General features: G+C 31.6%; 2 protein-coding genes across 2 annotated transcripts; one reads left to right on the plus strand and one right to left on the minus strand.

Annotated features, from left to right (window-relative positions):
- Window positions 1-2144: 2144 nt before the first annotated feature.
- Window positions 2145-4657, plus strand: LOC124535734 (ankyrin-3-like). Its single transcript, XM_047112047.1, has 3 exons — window positions 2145-3581; window positions 3663-3881; window positions 4222-4657. The coding sequence occupies exons 1-3, from the start codon at window positions 2424-2426 to the stop codon at window positions 4441-4443; spliced, it is 1599 nt and encodes a 532-aa protein (XP_046968003.1). The 5' UTR covers window positions 2145-2423; the 3' UTR covers window positions 4444-4657.
- A 97-nt stretch (window positions 4658-4754) lies between these two features.
- On the minus strand, window positions 4755-15728 carry LOC124535735 (xaa-Pro dipeptidase). The gene is made up of 13 exons (XM_047112048.1): window positions 15518-15728; window positions 15157-15422; window positions 14629-14820; window positions 13562-13609; window positions 13116-13177; window positions 12920-12964; window positions 11462-11537; window positions 10183-10376; window positions 7142-7276; window positions 6647-6761; window positions 5984-6175; window positions 5409-5560; window positions 4755-4859 (listed from the first exon to the last, which is right to left on the minus strand). The coding sequence occupies exons 2-13, from the start codon at window positions 15325-15327 to the stop codon at window positions 4811-4813; spliced, it is 1431 nt and encodes a 476-aa protein (XP_046968004.1). The 5' UTR covers window positions 15328-15422; window positions 15518-15728; the 3' UTR covers window positions 4755-4810.
- Window positions 15729-23235: the final 7507 nt, after the last annotated feature.

Here is a 23235-nt window from a genome sequence, read left to right on the forward strand (position 1 = left end):
AAGAAAAGAGCGTACTCCTTCCTTAAAGGCCGGCAACGCCCCATGGTGTTGCGGATGTCCATGGGCGGTGGTAGTTACTTTCCATCAGGTGAGCCTCCTGCGCGTTTGCCACCTATCTCATAAATAAAAATAAAAAAAAAGTTATAGTGTATCTGAATATTGGATCAGTAGAAAGATCTTCCTTCCTGTTAAATATTGTATAGCTTATTATTTTGTAGCGTTAACGAAAACAAGCTAATGTTACTAAGTATGCCAAATCACTTGAATTTTTTTCACAGTAAAGCCTGTATGTATACAAATACACTAAATACAGTTTTTGTTTTAGTCAAAAATACCTAGTAGTTTTGATTTTATAGGCATTCAAAGTTTCGAAATATCCGCTAATAGCCGCGCGAGTGCTGTGACGTCATTTCACAACGCGACGCGCGGGAAGCGCACGGTATCAAGCGTATAGTACCAAGTCGCCAGCACTTTTTATTATAACTAGGTTCCCTATCGAGATACGAAAATTTTTATGGAATACTTTGTTGTGATTTTTGTACGATCTACAATTAAGGTCTTATACATTTTTCATGTATCGATCATCGTTATCGAGATTTCGATAAAAAAAAGACACGAATTTTGGGAGACAAAATAGTTTTTCGCTATTAAAATCAAAATAATCTTTAATCAAGTAGGCTTTTACAAGCACTTTTGAATCGTCATTTATATGTAATGTATGCCTAAAAGTCAACAGGTATTAATAATATGCTTTTTTATCAATGTATTTTTATAAACGATTTGAATTTACGAAACGGCAAAGTTTCCTTTTTTCTCGTGAAAGGTATCGAAAAATTACTGTAATTAAACATACAGAGTTTGTTCCGACCTACAAATTCGTAATAATTAGAAAAAATAATAATTACACGTGGTCATTTTTGTCACACGTTTTTCGTCTTTTTCACGGATTATCGCATCACCTTCGCGAATAACTCTTAATCTTTCTTCGTTATTATCCTTTTTTTTTCTTCGTACCATTTCGTAAAGAGTATTTTGAAAACGGTATTTCGAAAATATACCATGCAAATGCGCCCTTGCTTTTCTATTATGAGAATGTCGTCTCCATACTTCTCTTGCAAATGTTTTTTAACCGTTCTGATGCCAGGACCGAAATCTCCATTTTTCTTTGGTTCATTAATTGGCTAATAGAAAATTGACATTAGTTGGAGTTTTCTTTCAGAAAGGAATAAATTGCCTCCATTGCCTCGTCTACTTTGTCGATCGTATGTCGTCCTTTCTTATTCCCCTCCTCAGGTAGTGCATGATAAAAATGAGAAATACATTCTCACAGAGAGCTCAATTCGATGGTATTGAGCTTCTGCTGCGACGAGATATACCATGAATACGCTATTGTAATCGATCTAATCGCTAAGGCGCTCGCAATCGCAGGCACACCGAGTGAGCCAGACCGAGAGTGTTGTACAATGACGTCACACCGTCACCGGCAGCCCGCGTCGTGCGTAACAACTTGTTTTACTTATAACTCGGAAACTAATTGACGTATCGAATTAATTCTTTCACTACTGTTTTTTATTTTTGACAGACAATATAATAGAGTGCTAATAATCAAAATGTGTGAATATTCTGCTTTATGCCACTATTCTGCAGAGGAATAATTGTTATCATGATTAGGATGTCCAAGTTAAGTTCAAGTCTAGAACATATTTAGAGTTCGGTAAAATTTTATAACATAGTATAAACTAATCTTGATTTTTTATTATTTAAACTATTTTCCAAACGTATTTCAATGTTTCGCAATTCGCATTCGTCTGAATCAAAATATGAAAAAAAAAATGTTTAAATTGTATAATGATAAAAATAATGACGTGATAATACTTTTTTATTTCTATTTATCATATCCCGATAACCGACTTAATATTGACCAAGAAAGAAAGTAATTTTAATTTTGGTAAATATTCTCTTTATAATATTTATATATTGTCCAATATTTTAATACTCAAAATATTACTAATATTATTTCAATAAATAACAAATTATATTGCACATATTTTGAATATAGGTCTGATTTTACCTAGTTTTTACTACGCAGTATTTCTACTCATAACAAACAAACAATCCCTTCTCTGTTCTTTAACATGACGTTTGGCATTTGGCAGAAATTTTGCGCCCAACTAGCGCAAATGCAAATACACAAATGAGAAAAGACAAAATGATCTAATTTCTATATACTAGTTTTAGTTTTTTATGTAATAATCAATATATACATTTTAAAAAAGATATTATTTTAATTAAGGATGATATCTATTTTTTTCGATTACTTTGTTAAACGACTGATAGTGTTTCTGTAGTTTTATACGTTCAAAGCCGGTATTTAAAGTTTGATTACTTTTTCACGTTTTTTTTTTCTATAACTAGTTAGTAAAATGGATTTTAGTTCCTTAAACCCGATCACATCCAATGCGCTTAATCTTGCTGCAAGAAATAATGATGTAAAAGCGGTCGAAAGATTACTTAAGAAAATTAACCCGAACTGCATCGACAATCGAGGCTGGACTTGTCTTCATGAAGCTGCAGCAAATGACAGTTACGAAAGTCTGCAGTTAATTTTAAAACACAAGCATATTAGACCTTTAGTGGAAACTCACGAAGGGCATACCGCGCTCTATCTAGCATGTCGGTATAAGAGTTCCATCCAGACGATAAAAGCCATGCTGGAAAGTGTGCCTGACATAGCTAACTACGGAAGTACTGAAGATGTTACGCCTCTGCATATTTCAAGTGCCCAAGGTAGGGTGGAAGTGATACAACTGTTATTAGATTATGGAGCTATAATTGATGTTCAAGATTTTGATGGAGATACTCCTTTGCATGATGCTGCACTTGGCCAACAGTATGATGCCGTAGCTGCATTGTTACATGCAGGAGCGGATCCAGAAATTAAAAATGAAGCTAATTACATGGCATTTCATCTAGCATGTTACAAAGGATGTTTCCAAACTGTAAAAAATTTATACCCATTTATTAATGACGTTAATGAAGTCACAATGAATGGCGATAGTCCCCTAATTTTAGCTACACAAGGTTGTAATGATGAAATTGTTAAATTTCTGTTACAAAAAGGTGCCGATCCTCATATAAAAAATAAATATGGAGACCTAGCATTAACAATGGCTTTAAATATGGGACATAGTTCAAGTTTCAAAATTTTACTCACGGTCACGGATCTCAAGAAAATTGACCAAAATATAATATTATATGCTTGCAAACCGCACTACTTCAAATTAGAAATACTCGAAAGTCTTTTGACATATGATATAGGGCCAGATTTTTTTGATTTCTTTGAACAGTTTCATGTCACCCTAGAACAAATTGGTGAATTTCGGCCTTCATATCTTACAAATGCACCCATAAATTCATATTTGAACATTTGTGAATATATTTATCAGCAGTCTCAGGATAAATTTCAACAGTTCTTTTATTTGTTTCTAATGCGTGGGCTTATGGTTGATGCTTTGGATATCAATGAGTGTCCACCTCTTGTATACATCCATTATTGTATGCACACTGCCTGCTTTAGAGATGTAAGTTAAATTCATAAATTTTTCTAAATACTCTTTCACAAATAACATAAATTGCTAATAATCTTGATTATTAAATTTCAGGTATTTCAAATACTTAGGGAACATGGCTGCAATGTTGATTACTGTAGTTCCATGTCAAACATTAGTCAAAAGAGGTTTATACCAGATGCTTTTCTGGCATCTCTCACAAGTGACCCTGCTACAGCGATTGTTATGTTGCCATATAGTTTGCACTGTGATCCTGAATATTTGTTACAGTTTGCCTGTAAATATGGATTGTTAGGCAGAATACCACAACAAGTAAGTTGTTAAACTGTTATTAACAAATATACATAATATATTAAGCTAGTGTTCACTCAGTTGAATTTCAATTCATCCATGATCTTTGAAAATTTCTATATTTTGAAAATTTTCATATCAAAAAAGTTTATTGGCAGCTACCAAATTAAAAAAAAGCAAGTCAGTTGTCATTATATACATAAATTATGGAACTCTTCAAAAAATTGATTATAAGTAGGTACTTGCACAAAATTGACAATTTTTAAAACATATTATCAGTATGTTAAGAAATTAAGGGCAGATGATTGTTTTAAGAAAATATTTTGCTAAGTTTGAATTTACATGTTTTTGTAACTTTTAGGTACAAGATCAATTATTAACAATGATTGATGAAAATTTGGAGGGTATCAATGCAGAAGCACTCTCATACTCAACACTACCATTAAAGCATTTGTGTCGGCAAAAAATTAGGTCACTTATAAGAAATACAAATGGTAATTTATTTAGTACAAATCAATTCCTCAATACTCTTCACAGAATAGAAATACCTAGATGTTTAAAAGAATATATACGTTTTCTTTAAGATATTCTGTTACTTTATATTTGTTTAGGTTTGTTAATTGTTTCTAAGGCTTTCTAAGTACTTCTGGTATAGAAGGGTGATATTAGGATGAGTCTTGCGCTTGTGATATTAGAATGTATGTTATGGAATCAGAAATTGTGAACTTAAATGTAAATATTAAAATAAAACTATGATTTTTTCCAAATTAAATATTATATATTTCACATAATATATTATATCATATTTCACTTAAATAGTAAGAATGGATTATAATTTACATAATATATAATACAGTCTCAAAAATTTTGTACATTTACTATCATGAATAATGTTTTTTTTTCATACAAATATAATGATTTGTTGATTATATATAAGATTAATTGTTTATTTATTTGAAGTTCGCACCATTTGCCATGAAATCTTCAATTTCCTCGACACTGAAAAAATTACATAGTGTTTTATTATTCGCTAAACTAAACTTCTTTAAACAAGTACAAATTGCATTTTGCACAGAGAAAAAACAAATACTTAAATCTATTATTAAATAAAACCTAATATACAATCAGTCTTGTTTTAATAAATATATATTATAGTTACCAGTAAATTATATAGTACTTTCTTTAAACTTTAAGCAGTAAAAGTTACCAATGAAAGTGTTCAAATAAGCACAAAGTTATAACTCGCTATTTTATTGTGAATTTTAGATATGTCATTGCTATGGCTAAAACCAATAAAATGAGGCCTAGTCATAATGTTTGTTATAATTTTTTTATTTTATTATATATCTGAAATTTGAAATCTACGAGTTGATTCATTTGTTAGCTTACCTCTAGTTTCAAAAACACTGATAAAAGTCTGATTTATTAATCTTAAATAATAAATTTTGTTAAATATTTACTTTACTATTTTTTTTATCTTTACTCTAACCTACATACTATATTTGGTTAATCTGATCTGTCATGTCAGATATATGATGTGTAACTTACGTTCTTGGTACAAAAGTCAAATTTTCAACTCCATTTTCTGTAATGAGCACATCATCCTCGATGCGAACTCCGCCAAATCCTCGGAATTGATTGACTCGATCCCAATTGAAGAATTGAGATTGCTGCGGGTTGTTCTGAGCTCCGTCCAGGAGCTACAATGAGGTACAATAATCATTTTTACTCAATTCAAATATGATTTTAGTTGTATATTGGGATGATAAATAGGGTATAAATTTTATCAGTAGTAGTAGTTATTGCTTTAATGGAGCCTTCGTTTTAACTTCTGGGTAGTAGAATGGTACTCATTCATTATAGTTATTCTACCACCAAATAGCAATGTTTATGATATTGTGTGGTGTGAGAGTAATTACGGGCTCAAAAGTCATATTTTGTTATGACATATCAAAAAGAGAATCCAAGATGGTCTCATGAAACCTTATATTCTATTAATTATTGACAGATTTAAGGATTCGTTTTATATCTAGCAATTTCACTTTCTCGATGACCAAGTTTATTAAAATTGTATAATGTGGATATTCCTATGACTGTTTTATTTAACTAAAAAAGGCAATTACTCTCGCGATGAAGTAGCATCCAGGCTCAATGGTCATGACCATGCCCGCTTGCAATGCGCGAGCCGTCCGCAGCCTGGCCAGCGGGCCTCGCTCCCTGGGCGGGCAGTGCGGCAGGTATCCTCCCACGTCGTGCACGTCCAGGCCTAACAGGTGACCGAGACCGTGAGGCTGGAGGATACCGTTGACACCGTGCTGGAAAAAAAATTAATATTTTGTATACGGTGGAGTGACGATATACACGGTGGAGTGACGATATACACGGTGGAGTGACGATATACACGGTGGAGTGACGATATACACGGTGGAGTGACGATATACACGGTGGAGTGACGATATACACGGTGGAGTGACGATATACACGGTGGAGTGACGATATACGCAAGGAGGCAGGCAGGAGCTGGATGCGAGTAGCGAAAGACCAGAGTGGCGTGCACTTGGAGAGGCCTATATCCAGCAGTGGACAACAACAGGCTGATGATGTATGCACTGTTTATTCAAGGAAGGATTTGTAGTATTATAAGTATAATATAGGTGTAATGTATGGTGACCAAAATTTAAACAAAGTTCAAGACTGGAATTGATAATTACATAAATAGTTTATTATGCTTGAAGGTTTCTTTTTATATTAACAAATCGTTTCTTTCTCTTCTTTCTATCTCTTACCTCAATCATCTTCTCCACATCTCCTTTGAGTAAGTTGCCTTCTTTCAAATGCTCCAACATTGCACGATTAGCTGTCAGATGCATATCAGTCCACAGTACACCCGGCTTCGCTTCCCTGTAGTATTGGTTTAATTTTGAATTCCAAAGTTTTTAAAAAACCCTTGAGATATACGTGATATATATATTCGTTTGTATACAAAAAATCTCAATACAAGATTATATTATATATATGATAAAAGAGATATAAATATAATTATTGACATACTCTAACTAAAATGATGGAATAAAGTTACTGTTGAGTTTATTAACGATTTCACCTTTAATTGAACACAAAAATGACGATTTAAATTTTTTTTTATAAATTATCTAAAATAAAGAATATTTCGTTTTTGAATAACTAGTCATTGAAACGTTTTTATTTATGTAATATATTTCAATATATGTATATTCGATTGAGTGTTATTGTTGAATAAACATAGTAATACAATATCTTACCTGATGACTGCGTCTCGGGCTTTAAGTACGGCCTCGTAGATCAACTTCTGGTCGTCAGTGAACTTGCCGTTGGCGGGAAAGGAGCACGTGATGTCTGCGGCGTAGCCTGCATAGTTGCCGCCCATGTCGAACAAACTAAAATAAAATATATATATATATTATACATGAATTTGGAGATAATCGATTTAATACCATAATGAATGAATGAATGAATGAATTATACTTTATCGCACACCACCATTCTTGGTGGTAGGGCTCTGTGCAATCCCGTCTGGGTGGGTACCACCCACTCACCAGTTATTCTACCGCCAAATAACAGTACTCAGTATTGTTGTGTTCCGGTTTGAAGGGTGAGTGAGCCAGTGTAACTACAGGCACAAGGGACATAGCATCTTAGTTCTCAAGGTTGGTGGCACATTGACGATGTAAGGAATAGTTATTATTTCTTACAGCGTCATTGTCTATGGGTGATGGTGACCACTTACCATCAGGTGGCCCATATGCTCGTCTGCAAACCTATTCCATAAAAACAAAAAACCACAAACAAAATTAATAAAATACAAAAATAGAATATAAAAACAAAGAAGTACATTAAAAGTTGTACAACGGGCGGACTTATGGCTTATTAGCTATCTCATCCAGACAACCTAATCAAAGGGAGATTTCAAAACCATCGGCGTAGGCGGTGCAGTCATAAGCTTACATACGAATACTTACAACATATATAAATATTATGTATAAATAATATATATCTCTATCATACACTAATACAAACTTAATACAAATGTATATTATTGTACAGTCTTATTAATATTTAACGCTACATAGCACAGCCAATTCATCTGGGACACGCGGTACCCTACATAGACATAGCATAAACTATATATTAAAATGTATTAAGAAGATTTCATAGACATCATAATATATAGCATAGATGTTCATAGATATCATAGATAAGTCGAGATGGCCCAATGGTTAGAACGCGTGCATCTTAACCGATGATTGGGGGTTCAAGCCAGGCAAGCACCGCTGTTTCATGTGCTTAATTTGTCTTTATAATTCATCTCTTGCTCAGTAGTGAAGGAAAACATCGTGAGGAAACCTGCATGTGACAAATTTCAAAGAAATTCTGCCACATGTGCATTCCACCAACCCGCATTGAAACAGCGTGGTGGAATATGTTCCAAAAACCTTCTCCTCAAAGGTAGCGGAAGCCTTTAGCCCAGCAGTGGGAATTTACAGGCTGTTGTTGTTGATACAACAACTGATGCGGGAATTGCGCTTCTTAAGCATATTTACGATGCTTGGGAGAAATCACAGAATGCTATTGGAGTATTCTGTGATTTATCTAAAGCATTTGATTGTGTAGAACACGAGACGCTTCTTTATAAGCTCAAATATTACGGCGTTAAAGGTAGGGCTCTTGATCTCATTGCTTCATACTTAAGTCAAAGAATCCAGCAAGTTTTCATTAATGGAATAAAGTCTACTGGATCTACGCTAAAAATGGGTGTTCCGCAAGGTTCAATTTTGGGTCCCTTTCTATTCCTAGTATATATAAATGACCTTCCTTTCTTTGTTAAAGGTATTTAGGATAAAGTATTGTTTGCTGACGATACTTCACTGATTTTTAAGGTTGACAGGAAAAAAACTGACTATGACGATGTGAACGGTGCCTTATCACAGATACAAGATTGGTTTAATGTAAATAATTTGGTTTTGAATACTCAAAAAACAAAATGTGTAGTTTTTACCCTACCCAATGTTAGGAAGCAAAATTATAATATATCTTTAAGCGGTGGCCCGCTTGATGTAGCCGATGCAACCGTGTTCTTGGGAATAGAATTGGATTCCAGACTTCAGTGGAGTCCCCATTTGTCGTCCCTAACAGGGAGACTCAGCTCCGCAGCATACGCGGTTAGAAAAGTTAGACAACTAACTGATATTGATACCGCTCGTTTAGTTTATTTTGGTTATTTTCACAGTATTATGTCATATGGCATATTACTTTGGGGTAACGCTGCAGACATTGAATCTGTCTTTATTTTACAAAAGAGAGCAATTCGGTTTATTAATAATCTTGGAGCTAGAGACTCTCTTCGGGATGTTTTTAACAGAGTAGGAATACTCACTGTTGCGTCGCAATATATTTACAACAATATCATGTATATTCACAGTAACATTGATAACTTTGATAAAATCAGTGATAATCATTGTATATGCACTAGAAGTAAGGATAAGCTTATAACGCCAAGTTTCCGACTCCGCAAAGTCAATAAATCTTTCTTGGGGCAAGGTATCCATTTCTATAATAAAATTCCACAGACATTTTTAACTTTGCCGTCTCGTAAATTCAAATCGTTTATAAAAAATACATTAATGAAAAAGGCGTATTATTCGATACAAGATTTTGTAGATGATAAAAAAGCGTGGAATTAATACCTGTTGACTTCCAGGCAGGATATATTAATTTAATAATTGTATTAACTTAAAAATTAACTAACATGACTGTATTTTTTTAAATGTTGAAAAAGAGTAACTACTGAGTTTCTTGCCGGTTCTTCTCGGTAGAATCTACTTTCCGAACCGGTGGTAGCTTCACTTAATTGTTAAATGACGATTCAAAAGTGCTTGTAAAAGCCCACTTGAATAAAGTATACTTTGATTTTGATCTAGTTTTTTTTTTATTTACTAAGAAAAAAATAACAAAGATTTCATATAATCAGTGCAGCATAAACCACAATCGGTTTTACTGTGCTCTGACGATTCTTAAACAGCAGTTAGTAATAATAATAATAAAACTTTACAAAAGACAAAACACACACAATACGGCTGTTATAATTTTTTGCACAAAGAATATTTGTACTACGAATAATAAAATATACTTTAACGTTAGACATATTATCTTGTGGTCTCACCACATGTCGCCGTCGTGCACCATCTTGGCGCTGGGCGTTCCATCAGATGATGGAAGTAGTAATTATTGTCACAGTTACAGTTACTAGATAGTTAGACACATTAAGAGTGTGTTGTGGACTCACCACATGTCGCCGTCGTGCACCATCTTGGCGTTGGGTGCGGCGGCGTGCCCGTAGTGCAGCGTGGCGCCATTGTGCCCGGAGCCGCAGATGCATGTGTACGACACGTGGCGGCAGCCGCCCACGCGATAGCAGTGGTCCAGGAACACCGATTCGCACTGGTACTCGATCAGGCCGGGCCGCGTGAACAACATCACCTGCCAGAACCCACGCTTCAGCTACCCGGACTTCCGAGTGACATGTACTCATCACCCCTTATTTCCTGAGTATTCAGCTATCCTGAGCTGAGATGGCCCCGTGGTTAGAACGCGTGCATCTTAACCGATAATTGCGGGTTCAAACCCAGGCAAGCACCACTATATATATGTGCTTAATTGTGTTTATAATTCATCTCATGCTCGGCGGTGAAGGAAAACATCGTGAGGAAACCTGCATGTGTCTAATTTCATCGAAATTCTGCCACATGTGCATTCCACCAACCAGCATTGGAACAGCGTGGTGGAATATGTTCCAAACATTCTCCTCAAAAGGGAGAGGAGGTCTTTAGCCCAGCAGTGGACATTTACAGGCTGTTGTTGTTGTTGTACTTATCACTTATTTCTTGAGTATTCAGCTATAACCAATAAATGGCTTGACTTTTGTGAAAACTTTGCAAAGCTAGAATATTTTGAAATAAAAACGTATGAGCTAGTGTCGCGATACAAAATGGCATCTTAAATCTTGAGGTAGATGGCGCATTGAACACGTTAAGATTTCTAACAGTAGCAATCTTTCGTTAAAGATTAGCAATAGGCTATTTGACTGGTTTTTATATTATTTAGGTTAAGGAACCCAGTAAAGGTTGTTTTTTTTATTTCTAGTACATATTTGCCGAAATATATCATATTAAAAATTCCATATTTAAATAACGCGCGAAAACGCTACTTGGACAATATGGCGCTGCAATGGGGTCGGTGACGTCACTTTGCTGTATTTTAATCTGTGGTATATATAGTAGAAAAGCAAGGTTTACAAGAAAGTGACTTCATCATAAGCCCGGCCAATCAGGAGCGTTTTTTGTCACATGACAAACGTTTGAAAAAATGCATTTTTATATATTTATTTTTGAATAAATTAAGTATTATTTTCAAGTTTCGTTAGTAAATAACCATATAAACTCATAATATACACTGATTACAATAATTCCCAATTTATTTTTCGCATTGTCAAATAGCCTATTACCACCGTAAGTATCATACGTCTGCCTTCTTAACTTAGATCAAAATAAATATTTCATTGGTACCTGTTTATGTGCGTCTGATGATATTTTGCAGACATATCTCATAACTTCAATCTCCTCCGGAGTCTTTATGACTCGTCTGTAACAAATATTTATTGCCTTTAATATTTATTTCAAAATGGTGATTGCTAATTAATAAAATAGAAGGTAAAATTCTGCTTCATTTTTTTCTTATTGCTTCATTTTCTTAGTGGTAATATGTACTGTAGTACATAAAAAAATAGTATAAAAGTTTTTGTTTAAAAGCTGTGATTCGTTCAAAAATGGTTTCTTGGATGTTCGCGTGGTTTAAGTTTTAAGTAGTAGCAGTAGTAGCAAGTTATAAGTAGTTATTAGTGAAATATAGAACATATACTATAATTGTGTAATTAAGATCTCCTTCGATTGGAGTAATCTAATTTTTTTTTCAATAAACGCTACCAAAATAACAATCACACCGGTAGGTCCTAAGAATAATTTGTTTAACAAACAAAATATGCAGCTTTAAAACATGAGCATTGCTTTGAGTGAATATTAAAATTGCGTAATGTATACAAAACTTCAATATTTGTATAAACATGTTTATCAATTTATTTTTTGAATAAATACGAAATTTACGACAAGTTAATCTTTATAAATTAATCAAGTATTTTTACGATCACATTCTGATAGCTTATTGAATGGCGTAATCAACTGATAGGGGAATATGCAATGGATTGGAAACAATAACTGAATCAACAATACAGTATTAATGTGTATTTAGCTGATTATACTTTAACTATGTAAAACCTAAGGTCGTAAATATTATCTTATTTAGTATAGTGTATGTTTGTTAGCAAGGTTTCTACGAAAATCAGTTGCAAAAATTGGGAAAACAAGTTACGAACACATTTTTTTATATCATATTGCCATATTATTGTATTTCGATAAGAATGATGTTTTTAATCATAAAAAGATCATCATCAAAATTATGAAATTAATTTGGAGATCTCATATCAGATTTTTGAATAATTTATTTATCTACGAATCGTACGCATTGCATCGATGCATGTTTTGCATCAATATTTGCTAAAAAGTATTATTATACACCTAAACTGTTTACAAACATAAAATTTTGATCGTCATAGCAATTTAAAAGTTTTTTTTATTTCAGCATTTCTTCACAACTTCAATAAATAATTTAATCAACAGATTTAGGTCAAGTTGTTGACACAAGTAGATAATTATATACTAGCTGGTAATTCATGTTATTGCTAAATAAACAATTACCAATTTCGATTATAACAATAACAAGAAAAATCATTAATTAATGACTTAAAAAAAATATATTTAATGGCAAGAATTCGAATATAGTTTCCATTACGTAAACGATATTATAAAATAAAAAACAAGAAATAAGTACTAATGTTTACATTTTACTATATCATGCCTGTATTGTTTTTACCTTTTTCCTATTTAAGAAATAAAAAAAAACACACTTACAGTTCAGCAATAATCGGAAATAGGATTTCATTGTCTACATTGAATCTGAAAAAAAAAAACAAACAATTAAATGTAACAAATCTTTGCACAAAAAATCTACATTTGAATGAAATTAAAAAAAAAAATTATAAAATGTAAATATTATGTATGTACATGAAACATAATTATGAAACAAAAAATATGTAAATAAACTTACTCATCGATACCCTCAAATACTGCTTCTTTAGCTGTTAAGCCACTGTCCGAATTGGGTCCACTCTAAAATAATAAACAACTTGAGTAATAACAATATTTCAATGGAAAATGGAATGGAAATTCAATGGAAATAAATCCAAACAAAAAAGGGTGAATTCCCGCGTATTGGTTATCGAATTAGTTCCGTCAATTCATTTTGTATGAATATCTTTAAATTTAAATGAGGAATGTATTTTTTTTTATTTTGAAAATATAACTAAAGTACGTAATTTAAAATGCGTTTTAATAAACATATTTCAAATTAAAAAAAAAAAAAAATTATCAGTATCAAATGATAATCTTAATTCAATATCTTCAGAAGCTATTAGGAATCCAAAAGAAAGGATTACCTCTACTTTTAAGATTATTTTTATTTTGACATATAATTTACAACGTAATTATACTTACCAAAGTGAGTAAAACATCAGGTTTTAGGGATTTGAGTACATCAGTAAGCTGAAATAAAACAATAAGATTACTTTACTAATCGACACAATTAATAAAAATTTAACGTTCTATTTGAATACTAATATGACAATTAAATAAAAATAACTACATCCATTTTGATAAAACTTTTTGTATTTAAAAGTTTATGATACACAATTTAATTGTGTTTGATAAAGTGCTTGTAAAAAAGCGCACTTGAATAAAGTATATTTTGATTTTGACTTTGATTTATGCGATTTGCTGTAACAATGATTATGTTGTAATGACAGATTATATATTGACTCACTAGATTTAATTAGTATAATTGTTGTGTATAATAAAGTTACCCATCCTGTAGTGTAGAAATAAGGGAAATAGATATTTCTAGCCAAGTAGTCTCCAATGGACTTTGAGTTATGAATTACTAAATAAGGAAAAACATATTGTTTGATTATTAAAACTGAAACAGGTTACATTCTTAAAATTAAGCTTTGGTTTAATGAAATTGAAATAATACACATATTATCTTACACAACAGGTAGCAACATTATTTCAATCTAGATTAAGAATATAATTATATTAATCCAGTGATAAATTACATTTTATCATTATATATAAATAACAAATACATTATAAGATAAAATTTACATAATTATTGAATCTCAAGGTCTCACAAACATTATGGGAGATTTTTAGGACATATGTGTTTACGAGTAAAGATTATCTCTTTATTGCTTTACTCTTGGGAATGGGATGACATACACAAGTTTCTTGTCATGTTGTACTAACTCAGTCTTGTTCGGAAGCTATATAAGCTAGTCCCTTAACTGCAGCAAAACATATATTACCCAAAAGTAAATTGTGATAATGATTCTTTAAGTTTTATAAAGCGTAATAATACCAAATAGTATATTTAATTATTACATTACTTTATTTTGTGTCAGTATTTTTTTGTTTTCTTTGTATCAGGGATCTATATAACCTACATTATACTGCTAAAATAATTAATGATTATGTAAAACATAATAACAAGAAAAAAATTATTGTACCTCATCTACGTAATGCACTTCTTCAACTCCATATATTTTCTTAAACTCTGATGGTGCAAGTAGTTTACCCATCCAAACTTCATATTCTTCAGGTAGCCGTGGCACAAACAAATGTGCCTTTCCTGTTTTGACATCTAAGGCAAAGAAGCAGCCAGGTTCACGAACGCCACAAACCCAAGTAAAATATGCTTCCTGAAATTATAGGATAAATATTATTTTAAGTAACTAATACCTACATTTGTGTTTAAAGAATATGAACAAAAGTAATGTATTGTATTGTGATTGCAAAATCAAAGCAAACATTGAATGTCATTAATAATTAATAATACTATATAAATTAAACAAACGATATATACAAATAAACAACTCCAAACTAGCCAAAAAAAATTTCTCCATTATTCTGAAGTTTGCATACAAAATTTCCCTTAAAATATATATATAATTATAAAGGAATCTACTCAGCTCAAATCCATTAATGTAATAAAATTAAAACTCTTTTTAAGGGTTTTATTATGTGAACTTTCTTACCTGTCTAAAAACATACTCAATATCAGTGTCATAATGGCTGATGCTGTCACCTCCTTGTAATACTACAACTTGTCCACTCTGAAGTTTTTCTGCAAGCCTTTGTCTGTTTTTAGCAAACAACGACAGTGGTACTTCTAATGTACCGGGACCCATCGACCATGATTCGATCATCGTTGCTATTCACGCAATAGACTATTGATAAATGAATTTCACCTCCGCTTATCCTCAATAAAGATAAATTGCTGTCAATTTTCTTTATCTGTCGTCTGTGAATGTGTAAAGAACATAATTACAAATACTACGTAAATATTATCAAACATGTATTAGTTATTGTATATGATACAAATGTCATTTTTATTACCCGCTAGAGTTTGATATATTAACGTCGAATATATGAAAAGTTTGATAAAATATTTACAAACAAATAGAAAACAATTCAACAATATCGAAAAATACGTATTGTTATGGGTAGATACTAGACAGCGACAGCATTCAAGAATCGTATTCAAAGTTTTGCTTATAATAGTTTGACAAATGACAACTGACAACTTAGCACCTGACAGATAGATAAATTGACGTTTGACAATAAATAATGATAATTTTATTATCTCTTGTGCAAATGCTGAAGTTATTTAATACAAATTATAAAAATAACAACAAATCGGTGGCTACTAAATAAATCTTTAGGAATTATTTTACAGAAATAAATGATTATTTCATGCTTACCTTTACAATTGATACACACAACTGCTCGGTTTTTAGTTTTCTTAATCTACTCAACAATAGATGGCAGTAGCGTGCGTTTTTCTTGCTAACGTTGTAGTATTTATTTGTTTGTAATCAACGGGTATTTTGTATTAACTTAATTGTTTGGATTATATAGTTACTTAATATTTTATATTATTCTTCAATGTTAAATTATAATATATGTCTGTGGGTCATCCTTTATATGCAAATAACCAAAAACAATAAAAAACGTGTTTACTTATTGTATTAAAACGTATATAATGTACTCAATTTAAAAGAAACCATTTTTTAATGGATCATTTTTTTTTAGGTCCTAACTGAAGGTAGGTATGATGGTATAGTAATACTTTAAAGTTATTTGCAAACTCATTCTTTTATTTGCAAAATGTTTTATTTTTACATTATCGACTATGAATCATGTACACAGCATAACTCAACCTATTCTTATACCTAATAAATAGGCAGTTATTTAAGACTGTTAAATGGTCTCAATGGATTTTATGTGTCGTTTTCGAAAGAATTGTTTTGTAGTCAACATTATAAATTTGCAATTAATGCTAATATTAAGGGATAAATATGATAAATGGCTTCTTTTAAATATTACAATTTTGACCTTGGATAAATAATAAAGCAACATAGGATACAAAACAAATACTTATGGTTAGGTAGCAATCAAACAACTTCATGTGTTTTCATTTTATTCCATTTATAAGATAACTTTTTAAATCTTATCTAAATCACAAGATCGATAAATTAAACTATCTAAAATCACAAAATGCACTAAAACATGCACACATGTAATATTACAATGATTTTTATACCCGATTTGGTACAATTGTACATTTTATTATTGATGTACTAAAGAGAAAGATACTTTCATAATTATTACAATATTGCCTACAAATTGTCTAACTTGTGACAAGCATTGTCGTAATTCAGACTAATATTCATGCGTCTGATTTAGTAACGACACACCTGCCATATCGCATTGTGCGATACGATTTACCTTACTTATATTTGACATGCGAGGAAATAACTGTATCTAAAGCATTTCATTACGGTTATGTCGACGATCCCGTTAGTAAATTGTTCCAATTATATTATTATACGTACACTGAGTTATCAAGTATTTCTAATGAACAGCACAAATTTATGAGAAACACTGATGAGAGATACAAAATATTATGGAAAAATATTGACTATTGATAACCCTTGGATGAGATTTATCTATTGATATTGAATACATGCTGCCAAGTCTATACACACAAACTTAGTTAAAGCTCTTGAATACTTTACATTAATAATATTTAAATAACTTTATTTATTTGGAAATGTCTCAGCATAAGTCTTGTCACGAAAAACGTAAACATTAATAAAATAGATAATATGGAAGGCATAACAATACTAAACTTTATTACGTCATTCAGTACTTTGATCAGTTAAGGTCACTATAAAATGAAGAATAAATATTATGATTGTAGAGTACCGGCGGCCATTTTGGTTCGTTCTCGTGATTTGTACCGCGCGTGACACGTCATAGCTGGCCATCTCGCTCTCGCATGCTTTCCGCATATAGCACCATTGTAACCCGACACGTTTCTTACACACAGGCGATTTCACAACACGGTCCACACTTTCACAACTAAAATGTTTTGATTTATTAACATAAATAAATTATGAATCTACTGATATCTCATGACACGGTTGTTTCTTTTCTTGCAGCCTCCGTACAGCCTCGGCAACAAGGGCACGCTGTTCCAATAACCTTTCCACGAGATCAACTGGTTCTTGCTTTCTAATGTAATAGGGTGCAGCTCTTGCTCGAGCTTGCAGGTGGAGCTTTTGCTTAAGACCTAGGGTAAGTTCCTCGATAGCAGGTAACCTGTTTGAAGTTATCGGTCGTCCCTCCTCTCGGTTTGTGTTACGGTGTTCATATCTAGTGGTCTCTTTCAACATAGCGTTAATCGCTATTATGTATTTATGCTAAGAAATGAGAATCACAAGTTTCACCGGGGACGCGCAACAACGTTTGCGAATGTGGAATGAATGAGCGAGTGAGCCGAGTCGACCCCAGTGTAGCAATTGCGGGTCTTAGCGGGGGCAGCGGGGAGGGTATGACGTAGCAAGATGCGCAGTCGTGCCGGGCTGTATACAAACAATACGATGGACGTAAATAAACACGAGACCGACCCGACACGCCTGTAATGTGAACGGTGTTATCTTTGTGTTAGTGGTTCAACAGTCAACTTGTCGATCCACTTGTGTCTCGTGTGGGAAGTGGAAAAATCACTGGCTGGTCCTAGAATAGGTGTTATATATTTACTTAGTAAGGCCATAATTTATCTTTCTAATCTGAATCTGATTTTTAATACGGTCATGGCTGAATACATTGATGTCGACCTATATGCTAGTATAAACGTTGTCAGTATTATCAATTGTTATGAATCTTGCATAATAACGTTACTTTGGCAGTCAAACAGCCATACACATAGTCAAACATATTCTTGATTTATTTTTAGCTTATTAATAATTAATTTATGCTTTAAGATAGGTATTTTAAATTATATTATAGTACCTGCCATTTTACGAACATAAAATTAAAATACAAACGTTCGCGTTTTTAAATATAAACACGGAGATGATGCAATATACTTAATACTTATGATATGTGCCTTTGCGAAACTAACCTTATTCAAAAAATATGGTAAATGGCAATTCATTTATTATTTCTTTCATCGGTTGTTCCATTAGTATCATTTTACACAAATTAATGAATATTATATGCTTCAAACTTACATTTTACTGTATATTTCGAAAAAAGCAGTTTAGTTTTTAGTTCTTACAGCTATTACTTTTTACTACAATATTTATATATTTTTTTATTTACATATTGTAAGATTAAATAGCATATACTTTATAGGCCAGTTGTATTAAAGAGATATTGTTATCAACGATTTTCTGCCAATGTTTTCTTATCAAAAGTACATGTTTCGTAAATATAATGAAGAAACAAAACATACTTGAGATAGGAGACTTACACCTACCATTGTATGTGTTATTTGATGTTCACTTCTTAAAGGATGTAAATACATTATTCGTACGATCTAATATAAGCCGTAAGTAAAAGGGAATTATGTAGGTATTAAATTTATGCGTTGACTCAATGAGTCAGTATTTGTATGATGTTTGTATGTAGTAGTAAGCTGGCTGTTTCGCTGAACCAAAACTAAAAACGGACATTGCCCTCGGTTTTTATGCGATTTTTTCCTGATGACTATCGAGTTCGTTGTTACTCTTTTTTAGGTAATATATTAATCCAGTGTTTATAAGTCCAACGTGTTTCATAGAATTTACCAGAAATGTAAACAAATATTATCGCGAAATGTAGCATTATTATGTGTTACAATTAATAATAAGCATTAACGATATATTTTACTGAATATAGATTAAATAAAATAAGTCAAAACTTATGATGACTTTTGATTTGCTTTATAAGTTTTTTAAGAATTAAAGAAAATAAATATATGAAAAAACTTTTTTAGATGTTTTGAATATGGAGTTGAAGCTATAGGTACTATATATTGCTAGAAACTTCGAAAGATAAAATCTGATTATATTTCATTATTATTGTATATGTTATATATTTTTTTATTAATTCGTTTAGATTTTAAGTCGAGTAACAGTAAAATTCTATAACACGGCACGTGTATATACATAAAGTATAAAAGTAAATAGTTAACCGGTTTTTGGAAACACCACTCGTCTTCAGCTGTTATTAAAGTTTAAGAAAAAAAAAAATGTTGATGATATTTGAATGACACTATGTGTTTTTTTTATGCTCGTTCCCCTATGTAGTGTGCCCATAATTGGCAAATTATACTTGGTTGTTTGTTGGCAGCTTTCAATATACTTTACAATTACAAAGTATGTCGTGATAATATGACAACGTGTCTTGATTGAAAAACATACTTTTCGTTAATAACTCACACAAACATTACGATAATAGCCGTATTAACTATGATACATTACCAACAGAAGAAATATAAAAATAAAATAAATTACTTTCTTTTATAAAAGCCTCGTCTGGGTGTGCTGAAAACTATTTTAATGTTTCATAAATAAATCGATGCTGTCACCAATCTTGGTAAATTTTTATTTGAGCCGTTAAAATTAAAAAAAAAATCATGCACAGTGACAATATATAGGACATATATGACAATTTCTATAAATTGGGTAAGAAATTTTTAATGTGATCAACGAAAATAAACAATTTCTAATCGAATTATAATATCCCAACTTTCAAAATAATAAATACCATAATGGTGGGTTCAAATAAAGTGTCAATGACTGCTAATAGAATGACCGTTGTGGGAGCACGTTTTTATAACAACGCAGAAAAAGTATAAATATGGCAGTCAATAAACTATACTGTACAATAACAAAGTATCAAAAGATAAGAAACCCATTATATAAGTGTATACAAACAATGCACAAATGTTATTGTTTTCTCTTTATATGTTAGGATTATTATAATTTTATTGTAGTTATTATTATTATTATTGTATACATCCTAAATAATTCTGAAACGTTGAATGAAATTTAATATTTTAAAATTAAATAATATACGTCTACAGACGTATATATTGTAGACTTCCGCCACATTAACCTTCAAGAGAAAAGATAAGAATATCAACTAATTTTAAACTAGCGTGAAGTGAACATGGCGTAGGCATGTTAATTTATCGTTAAAATTGAATTTGGCAATTTGGCCACATGGCTGATATAATTATTGGGCATAGTCCTGCCACCTAGTGGTGAGTAGCTGAATGTTTTCAATTGTCTTTTTCATAATGTTCATAGATGGAAGGTTTCTCGAAAGAATAATGCAAAAGAAAAAAAATAAGAACTTACCGACGTGATATTAGATGAGATGATGATGAATTGTTTATTTTATATAAATTTAACCTTTTTTTTCTGTGTGGAACTGAATAAATCTAAGGTAATATGAAAAATGCAAAATTATATTACTTTCGTATTCATTCCTAAAGTACCTACTCTGTATTTTTTTGATTATTATTAATACTATATTTATTAAGCAATACATACAGGCAAGTACATCCGATCTATGTTAAATGCATAGGTACATTTTTTTACTCGGGTATGTGCAAGAATTATCCATAAATTGTTAACCGAGAAAAACATGTATTATAGTGAAACCCAAAGTCCAGTATCTTTATTTTTTAAGTTTAAATATAACCGTATTTCATAAATCGGAAATACTTTATTTTCTGTTAAAGTCCTCAATGTGTGTAAATTACATATTCTTCATATTTTTTTTTGCACATAGAACATCTGTGCATACATAGATTTGCAACTTTGATCAGTAGAGATTTTGCGAAAAGATTTTCGATCAGACTGTAGGACACGATTCTGAAAAAGCAGAAATTAGGCAAGATACCTATAACATTGACTTATGGAAGTGTGACATTTATTAACGTTTCACAAGTAATATACGAGCTACTACTAATACTGAGTTATAAAAACATATTACTAAAGTTCATTAAAAATACATGAGGCATATACTATGTTTAACACTGAATATATCCGGTGAGCACTAATCGTTTGTAGAAATACGAATCTATGTTATTATAATGTAATACACGTATTATTGGATTTCCTGCTGATGATTTCCTATGTAATTTATTTGGTTCTAAATCAGAGATAGCTTGGAAAAGTTTTCACAGTGACGTTTTAAGAATAGAAATACGAGGACGGGCAAATAAATTACCTGATAATGAGTGGTCACCAATGAACATGGACATTGATGTTGTAACAAATAGCCATTCCTTACACAGCTAGAGCACCAACCTTGGGACGTTGTCTCTAGTACCTATAGGTACACTGGCTTACGACACACATTGGAATACGACAATACTGAGTGTTACTGGGTTGTTTTGAGAAAGATAATGTGGATGGTACCTGTACATAGATGGGGTTTCACAAAGCCCATCCACCATTTATTTATTTAAAAAAAAAAAAAAACTAAATAAACTTTATTCAAGGAGGTTTTTACAAGCATCTTTCAATGGAAATTTTACAGAACAAAATTAAGCAAAGCCACCACGAGATCAGAATGTAGATCTTACCGAGAAAAGCCGGAAACAAACTTAACTAATTAAATTCCGAAGTACGTAACTTTGATTACATCACAGGTACATTAATTTCTTATCTTATACTTTATGCATAGTTTCTGATCTTATTTGAAATTAATTAAACATTAAAAAGGGACTATGATCCACCTATAACTTCGGTTACTTATATTTTTTCTACGTCAAGCCAAACTTGTTGCAGTTGTTTATTTTGATTAGATACAGTCATACTCTTTAATATGAGTCATGAACATGTGTTGGAAAATTGCTCTACATGGAATGTTCAATTATTGTTCGATCTATGTGACAAATATATTATCTTTTAATGATTCATTTATACGCTTGAAAGGACAAGAGGCATAAGTCAGGTGTATTATTTATTAAATACGTATAATTACTCTTAAAACATTCATAGATAAACTTATTTATTGATTAAAACTTTTCGAACTAAATCATGTTTACATAGACTAATTTTATATGGAGACCCTATGTCCTGCATTCAATTTGCTATTCTTGTATTATTGTAATGAAAATGTGTTAGACTTTTTTGTCTAGTTCTTAGTAAGAGTCCTGGGAGTCAATTTCAATGCTGTCTAATTTTTCTGTTTGTGTATATTGCGTAGCTAAGTTATGTGCGTGACAATAAGTAATGATTACACCAAATTTTCGAGGTAAATTCCTAAAAATACTCTAGAAACGGTTAAGTTAAAATTACCATTGGTTAATGTTAGTTGGGTTGGTTGGTTTTTTATTGGCTACTTATTTTGTTTGTTCTACGTAAGTAATCAATAAAATATCACAAATATCTTGACCTAAAAAGAAAATGAAAAGGGACAAAATATATCTTAAAAATAGATAAGGTACATAATATTTTTCCTTTAAGATAAGGATGTTTTTTCCTTTGAGACATTTTTTCTTTTCTTTTAAGATTTAAAACATCAATTGATTTACTTAGTATACTGCTATGTAACTAAAAGGCACTAAATGACTAACATATAAATTCAAATGTATGGTGTAAAGTTCAAATATTTACAATAAAGTAAAGTAAAAGTAATGTAACAGCCTGTATATTTCCCACTGCTGAGGTTAGGCCTACTCTTCTATTAAGGAGAGGGTTTGGAACATATTCCACCACGCTGTTCCAATGCGGGTCGGTGGAATGCACATGTGGCAGAATTTCGAC

Source organism: Vanessa cardui, chromosome 15, assembly GCF_905220365.1.
Source record: "Vanessa cardui chromosome 15, ilVanCard2.1, whole genome shotgun sequence".
In the NCBI taxonomy this organism is placed as follows: Eukaryota; Metazoa; Arthropoda; class Insecta; order Lepidoptera; family Nymphalidae; genus Vanessa; species Vanessa cardui.

Bases quoted from the DNA above. Each gene is read 5' to 3' on its own strand.
- LOC124535734 (XM_047112047.1), top strand. From the start codon at position 2,424: ATGGATTTTAGTTCCTTAAACCCGATCACATCCAATGCGCTTAATCTT. The intron at 3,582-3,662 runs GTAAGTTAAATT...ATTAAATTTCAG, and splicing joins ACACTGCCTGCTTTAGAGAT to GTATTTCAAATACTTAGGGA. The intron at 3,882-4,221 runs GTAAGTTGTTAA...TGTAACTTTTAG, and splicing joins TAGGCAGAATACCACAACAA to GTACAAGATCAATTATTAAC.
- LOC124535735 (XM_047112048.1), bottom strand. From the start codon at position 15,327: ATGATCGAATCATGGTCGATGGGTCCCGGTACATTAGAAGTACCACTG. The intron at 13,178-13,561 runs GTAAGTATAATT...TTATTATTTTAG, and splicing joins CTGATGTTTTACTCACTTTG to AGTGGACCCAATTCGGACAG. The intron at 6,762-7,141 runs GTAAGATATTGT...CCAATACTACAG, and splicing joins GCCCGAGACGCAGTCATCAG to GGAAGCGAAGCCGGGTGTAC.